The sequence below is a fragment of the Pundamilia nyererei genome, unplaced genomic scaffold (assembly GCF_000239375.1).
Source record: "Pundamilia nyererei isolate P.nyererei 1_Seehausen unplaced genomic scaffold, PunNye1.0 scaffold00010, whole genome shotgun sequence".
In the NCBI taxonomy this organism is placed as follows: domain Eukaryota; kingdom Metazoa; phylum Chordata; class Actinopteri; order Cichliformes; family Cichlidae; genus Pundamilia; species Pundamilia nyererei.
Window position 1 is genome coordinate 3,337,704 of NW_005187411.1, and position 8,044 is coordinate 3,345,747.

Genomic DNA, 8,044 nt, shown 5'->3' on the forward strand with positions numbered 1-8,044 from the left:
CACACACACACACACACACACACACACACACACACACACACACACACACACACTTTTTTTTAAACCAGGAATTGCACAGATTTGATTCACAGAGTTGTAACTATAACACGTTCCAAAGGCAGGGCATTTTCACAGCGTTAAACTTAGCACTCTTCACAGGCTCTGCACCACCATCTGTTCAGCTGTGATATGCTACTCAGCCAACTCACATGCTGCAGAATACTGTCAATAGTGGAGCCTGCGTGAACAAACGATGTCAAGATGACTCTGTTTGAATGTTAACCAAAGACTTTTCTTTCCATTCATTATACTCTTAGACTCATATTTCTCTCCTCCAACAGTAACTGCCGTAACTGAATCTGTAGGGGGAGATTTTTCAATTTCCAAATCTTCATATTAACTGCAGGGGTCTAATTTGTGAAGACTTGTTAAGCTGTCTGGGATATTTCTTGTGTTGCAGTTAGGTTAATAGAGCAAATTTAGACAATTTCACATTTTCTCTAACCAAGTTAAATTCCCACTGCTATCACATCAGAATGATTATGCAGACTGAGAGGTAGAAAAATGAGCTTCATTTCTAAATGACAGATCTCGCAAAGCTGATTGAGGAGACTTGCAGTAGTATGCACAAAGCTATTCATTGTAGAGATCAGGCACCTGAAACAGGAGCATCACATCACTTTACCCACTTAATAGCAGGGGTAATTAAAAAGAGCAAATCCAAACAACCAGACTGTGCCTACTGTCAGTATCATTACTACAAGCCAGGTTTTGTTTTAAAACACAGCAAACTAGAGAGACTAGACTAGATTGCAGTCTGATTTTTTTTTCCTTCATAACCATAAATGTGGTAGCTTGCAAGCAGCACCTGAAGTGCTCATTAATAATAATGCAACAACACAATTACAGGAGGGTGGACAACACTGTGGCTACAAATCTCTCTCACTATTTCCCTAATTCTATAAGTTCTGAAGTGAAATATGAGGAAAGAGCATGCTGAACACTGATATGCATGCATTTTTGATTATATTGCTTTACATGCATCTTGGGTGTGTATCGTGCACTTTTTTATAGCTTATTTTATATTGTGTGCACCTCCCTAGGGCTTACAGATGGACACCAGATAGCATTCAAATCTGATAGCAGGCATCCTCCCTCGTGTAAGCAGGTTGTTTCTGTGCACTATGCCGGACAAATGTTTACAGTTTAACCTGCAACTCATTAGCATTAAATTATAAGAGTCAAACTTAGACTTGAAATCTATCACCCACCATAATCAGGCTACAGCTTCTCCCACTGTGATTACCCTATATACCGCAAACAGCGATCTATAGAAGCCACTATAGAGGTGAGAGTGTGAAGATGAGCCTTTACACGACACGACAAACTAGTCTACCCTGTGGAGTTGAGCTTTGCAATTGAATTGATCGTGAGCTTCAGTGACTGACTAGAAGGTGAATTAAACTGGGGGGGGCCTTAAACCAACTTTAAGGAAAACCAAAAGCTCTCAAATGAACTGATAATAATGAAGCATTTTTCTATTGGTTAAGGGAGCCCGGCAAAGCTTTGGATTGGTTCTTTTACCCCTCCCAAAAACCTGAATATCAGTGAAGATTTTTGAATGGACAAGTCAGTCTGATTGCAAAACTTGTGTTACCCCAATTACAAATACACATTTTATTCAGTCGTTTCAAGTAACTTTACTCTCAATCACTTTTTATAGAAAGTGGTGAATGGCGAAAACAGTGGATGTGGGGTTGTTCGTGAAAAAGCACACGCAAATGTTGGCTATTTTAATCTGAAAACAAAATGCGCAAAAACGCACAAAAAATCCGCCCAAGCCATGCACCCAGTGCCAACACTGTCACCTCTCTTTACCTCCGTTTCGAGCTGCACTAGTTCCATTGTGGGCCATGGCTCCGCGATTTGTGCAAGAGGCATTTTCGCCGGTTTTTCAGTTTCCCCCTCAGGTGCGAATTTTGGTCAGTCCTGGTTCGTCCCAACCGCTCCTGTCAAGTGCACTTCCGAGAAGCTCCTCACTCAGGTCCCGAGTCCAGTCACAGGAGATTTATCAGCACTTTGCTCTCTACACAGCGGAGGGGGACACACATACGGTCTCTGCAGTCAAGAGCTTTGCAAACAAACGTAATCCCCGTGATTTGACTTCGGCGACGATGGGTAACTCGTGCGTATTTGTTGAAAGTGATTATCCTGTTGGAAACAGCACAAACACACACCCAAAGCAAGCGTGTCCTTTCAGGTAAGAGCGTTGGCTTGCTCGGGATTTTGGTTTGACAAGCGGGAGAGAAGAGCGCAGAGAGCAACACTGATCCAAGCTCCTTTAATGAGGCTGTGTGAGAGTCTAATGCCACCTAAAGGAATTATCCGGAGCACGGGCTGTCCTTGCAATCGACGCCGTATCGGATCTTTATTTACGTCTTCCTGTGCGCTCGTGAATTCATCCAGTCAGAACGGCAAGACTTCTCTCTGTCCGCCAGCTTCCTAACGCTATGCGATACGCGCAGAGACCTCAGTGTGGCTCTGTAGTACGAGCGGGGATGCAACTCGAGCTGTTATTGGCAGGCTCCGGCAGGATTTTATCCAGCCCCCTTCTGTGCTTGTTCCGCCCAAGTCTGATCGCGCCATCATCTGGTAGAGAGTGGATCTGCAACTACGTAATGCGTACCGGGAGCCTGCTGCCGATGGAACGGCCTGCTTTCTTTGATGATGTGGTGCAGCAGGTGCATCAGAGGAGTAAAGATCCTTGGCCTTTCAAAGAGGAACCTTTAAATCACCATCAGCTAAAAGCATTGGAGGAATATTGGATTGCACAATATACTGATCACAGATGGACTTGCCAGTGCAGAGTCCAATAGAGTTCTCCTACCCAGAATGGCACTGCTTTCCTCAGCCAGGCCTCTCAAAATTTTAATTCAATGAAATTACATTTAGTGCACACTGGCTTTTGGACCTGCATCATCACTTCCTCTGAGTCTAAAAATGACATGCACCGTTGCAAACATTACATAACATTTGTGGTTACACAATGATGTAAAGAATTCAAGAGAAGGGAGCAGAAAAGACTAGAATCAAAGGTCGTGACCGGTGGTGTTTTATTCTTTCCGGCCAATACTCTGATGCAGCATTCTCTTCATTGACAACAGCTCTTGTGAAGGTCCTTGTAATCTTCAGCGATATAATACAGCCCTCCACCCTCAACACTTCTCCGCTTCATTCACTGCTAAGTGGATTTTGCTCTTGGCCAGCTTTGGTTACTATTGGCAACTGGAGGGCATAAAAAAACGCCTTGTGTTGTGGATCTGATAAACTTTTGATTCAAACCAAGATGGGGAAGGCAATGCATTCACAGAAACACAAATAAAAAATTAAGTGGAATGGAAAATTGCTCACAATTTGGCACCTTTCTTTCAGTGGCGGCGTTATCTAGGTCTAAAATTCTACTGCTGCATTGATGTAGCCTGTTTATCTGAGCGCTGCAAGATGTTAAACACAAAAGAAATGAACTAGAGAAGGAAGCGCTTCTTCTCTTGTGTAGCTGCACTTTGTTTCTAACCTGTTGGCAGCACCTCTTCTATTTACTCAAGAAAAACTGCCACACTAATTAATGTCTCAAGGGTTACTGCAGTTTTCTATTAATATTCATACTATATAACAACAACAACAACAATAAAAAATACACATGCATATACCCACACAAACATTGCCACACACAGGGGTTTGAAAGGGGGGGGGAAGGGAATATGCTGACTGTCCTTTTCCCTTCAAATATCGCAGTGGTTATGTGTAGCCTATTTATCGTGTAACAAATTCATACCATCAAGGAGTGACCAAAAGGTGACATCGCCCTTCCTAAGTGGAGTATTATGCATCATGCTGACATTGTATGCAATATAGAAAGTCACAGCTCACCCAGAGATTGCATTAACCCATTGATTTGTCTCCCGTGGTAAAAAGAGCTGCTAAGAGAAAGCTCATGGCACCTCGTAATGGTGTTTGTCAGTGAAGCCATACGACAGACCATCCTTTTCTTTTCATCATCTCTCATCCTCCCTCTCCTCATTATTCCTTGACCATTATGTGCTGGGCAAGTGTCGCTCTCTCCTCTTTCTCTCTCTCCACCTCTCCAAGGATACCAGTCGAATGATCCTGATGGTTTGCCACTGTGCACGGCTCATCCTGTGTTATATGACATTTTTGGTGTGAGCCTTCAGTGGAAGTGAGGGGTGTAAATAAAGGCAATTTATAGGAGGAAATAAAGTGATTATCTAGAGGGTTGAAAGGTCGCATCAAGAGATTTAGGAAGAGTGCGGATGACCTAAAATCAATACAATGTAAACTGCAAATTATAAGCAACAAAGGAGGCAAACCTGATAAAACAAATAACCGAACAAATGAAAGTCGAGACTGTCTTTGTGTTAGGAGTGCTGTCCACTGCTATACTAACTTACAAGGAATCTCTTATTCTGTTCATGATGCTGCGGTGATATCACATCTTATACAGATGACTCAGAGGTGTTTCCCATCCAGTGACTCTGGGAATGCCCTACCCCCACCTTCAACAGGAAATGGGCAATATGACTCTATACAGCTTCATATGCACGTGCAGCGGAGCAAGACTAGCTTATTGGAAAGATGACTAAAGCGTGTTTGTTGAGCTGTTGAAGCCAAGAAGCAGCAAAGTAGATGGCTTGTTCGGCCCCCCCTAAAGGGCTGCCTGCAAAGTAGACAAACGGATACAAACCTGACCTTGTTGATTAACCTCATTTTCATTTTGAGCTGAAATCACAGAGGTAAAAAGGAGAGAGAGCGAGACCGAGCATGCGGAAGGAGAAACAATGAATTGTGTTATGTAAGTCCCTGTAAACAGGGCAATTAAAATGCAAATACATGGATACTCCAATTGTGAAGTGGCAGTCGGTTTCGAAAAAGCATCTCAAAATAAATCTGCTTATCTATTGCCTTTGCTTTTCTCTGATTTATTATTTCTATTGCTCTTTTAATTTTTTGTATGTTTACATTACTATTGTGCCATAGATGTACATCAATTTTTTATCTGTATTTTGAAGTGTTGCGCTTCTTTAACATCAACTGAGTGAACCAAGCACTTTGTCTGTATTTACTGTATTTCAGCATATATTAAACGTTTTCTTTCTGCTGTCGAAATGCGACATATAATAAAAATAAACAGTAGACATAGCCTATTTTATTTACACAAGACTGATACCACATGGGTTTCTAACAACTCCTTTATTCTTAAACTAGGGAGGTACACAGGAAAAATGGTTAGCAACACATTATTAGTAGCAGTATTAGTATATTTCTGTTTGTATATGTGTGTATGTTGGAACAACCTTACATATAACCAAATGATATATGTAAGGTTAATAGATTTTAAACAGTTATGTTTTATGTTTTCTTTCCTACTCAGCTTTATAACAATGAGTAGATCTGCAACAATCTAAGGTTAAGTATAATTCTGTTTATGGGTAGTTAATCCAAAGGATTAATTTGATTATGCAACAGAGACACCAGGAAATTACTGCACTGAACAAATTAATTAGCTGCTCAATAGTGAAGCAAAGCTAATTATTCAATCTCTGCTGACTGACTAGAGAAGGACAAGATGCAGTTGTAATGACTGAAAATACATCCTGGCTTTGTGTCATGCACAAATCATGAACAAAGAGAAGAAAGATTTATTATATTTCAAACATCTGTGGAATTTCCATTAAGAAATAGTTAAAAGGACAGAATGACTAAGGATAAAGCCCACTGGCAATACTGATTGGGCATAGAAATTTATAAAAGAAAATCAAGCAGAGTCAAAATACTTTAATAATCCCTAACAAAATGATGTGGGTTACAGTTATTCCAAGAAAAGAGTGAGGAATAAAGAAGAGAAGACAGGTTATAGATTTAAATGACACAGACACTTTTTTTTACACTAACAGCTTGAACACCTCTCCGGTCTACAAACAGCAAATCTTCACTGTCGAGTAAAAAAACAGCATGCTGAGGCTTGAAGTTGTAGCCCAGGTATTTGGGCTTGGCCAGTAGGTGGGCCAAGGACATGCCTATACAAAAATATATATTAAAACAAAAACAATCCCAGACACCAAAGTCAGCAAGAACAAACAACTATCTAAGATTGTGATGTCAGTGAGTCAAAAGTCACGATGCTAAAGGCTATTATTAGGTTTTTGTAGACTGGAAAACAGGAAAGCCAAAGAACAGCTTAAGCGATCCATGCCCAATAAAAGTGCTCTTTCTAAATTTAAAAAAGCCCCAAAACACTACAGGATAGCCTTGATCTTGATCTAGGACTTGATCACAGAGCAGTACTGGGGACAGGTTCAGACTTGATTTGTCAGGCTAGTAGAGTGATGTGTTACACACAAGTTTCTTCTTCCTCTCACATTTTCAGCTGAGAACATCTTAACCCAGCAAGAGTTGGATCAGCTGTACTGACCAAGTGTGTCTACACATACAAGGGGTTTGGCTCTGGTTATTTCTTTGTTATCAGTGCACGTAGTAGAATATACAACAGACAGTTCTGACAGTAACAATAGCAGTTCAGTCAGCAATAATCACAAATTGTTGTGCATTCGGAAATGCTCTTACTGTTACTATTACTGTTCCATAATTTCAAAACAATGTGGCCATTCTCCAGCAAGACATTTTTAGCCAGAGATTTGTTGCTAACTCAATATTTTCTTTTCTTCAAATCATTGTCTGTTAACTCTAGACATGGTTGTGTGGGGAACATCCCAGTCAATCAGTTTCTGAAATACTCACACCCGCCTGTCCGGCACCAACAAACTTGTCACATTTAAAGTCCCTTCAGTGACTTTTCTTTCTCATCCTTAGGTCTTCTTGACCATGTCTGCATACCTAAATGCACTTAGTTGTTGCCACATCTTTGGCTGATTAGATATTTGCATTAACAAGCGGATGAACATGTGTACCTAACTGAATAGCCACTGTTCATATATGCCACATGGATATGGGCACAGTGTCATTTTGCCTACTGACTTATGAGGTCAGCTTTCCCCCTACCTCTGCCTCTTTCTCTTGGTTCAAAGAGGATAACAGCAGAGGGTGCCAGATATCAGAGGGTAGCTCTTTGATGCCAGTAGCCTTTCCATCAGGTCTTGCCCTTTAGCACACTTGATCAAAGTACATTTTGATCAAGAGCACACATTCTCACGGTGCTGTTTTGTACTCACAGTTTTCTTTAAGAGATTATTTACTGTAGAATTGGAGCCTATGGTGAAGAAATAAGAAGCCAAAGAGGCCATATTAAAGTAGATAACTGCATCATATATTCAACTTGATGCATTATAATAATCTGTGCGGTTTCTTGTGGGTCAAAAATGTGTTTACAAATAAGCTAAGATATTTCTTCTTCCAGGAGGATGATCCTAAGATATTTATTTATACCATAAATAAATGAGCAAGCGGAAAATGTCTGACACTGCAAAACTACTGGACATTATTACAATATTTATAAAGTTATAGCAATGCCACGTTAACCTATCCATAGCTAAAAATAACTAGTCAGCTGAGTTCAAATGATGAAAAAGGAAACATTTCCGGAAAATTCCCGGGAAAACCGGCTAACAGTTATTCTTGGAAGACAGGATTAAGTCTGCGTCTCAGTGAACAAGTTACAGTTTCTGTGTTTTTCAGCTATTTTGAAGCTTTAAGAAAAAGGAAATCAGCAATGGTGTGAGTTAAAGGGCTCATAATATTTCTATAAACCTAATTTTCTATACAGCATCTGCTGTTTTTTCTGTGGGCAATCAAAAGGTTGAATCAGGTCCAGCCACAAGTAGCGCAGGGCTATTACAGGATTATCGCATTGTTATTATATTGCATTGTACAGGTGTTGAGGTGTTGTGTGCAATACATACTTCCACATTGCTGCATTAGCCTTGCGCCTTTTTTTGAGCGGCGACGTGAGCTGCGCATGAAAGTAAAGTATGAGGGAAGTTCTGAAGTCTTAAAGCCGCAGTAAACACAC

General features: G+C 40.6%; 1 protein-coding gene across 1 annotated transcript in view; it reads right to left on the reverse strand.

Moving 5' to 3' along the window:
* Window positions 1-2,571, reverse strand: part of rps6ka1 (ribosomal protein S6 kinase a, polypeptide 1) — a 45,310-nt gene extending 42,739 nt beyond the window's left edge. Inside the window, exon 1 of the mRNA XM_013908444.1 lies at window positions 1,879-2,571. Coding sequence (XP_013763898.1) covers window positions 1,879-1,941 — 63 coding nt within the window. The 5' untranslated portion in view covers window positions 1,942-2,571. The remainder of the gene's footprint in view (window positions 1-1,878) is intronic.
* Window positions 2,572-8,044: the final 5,473 nt, after the last annotated feature.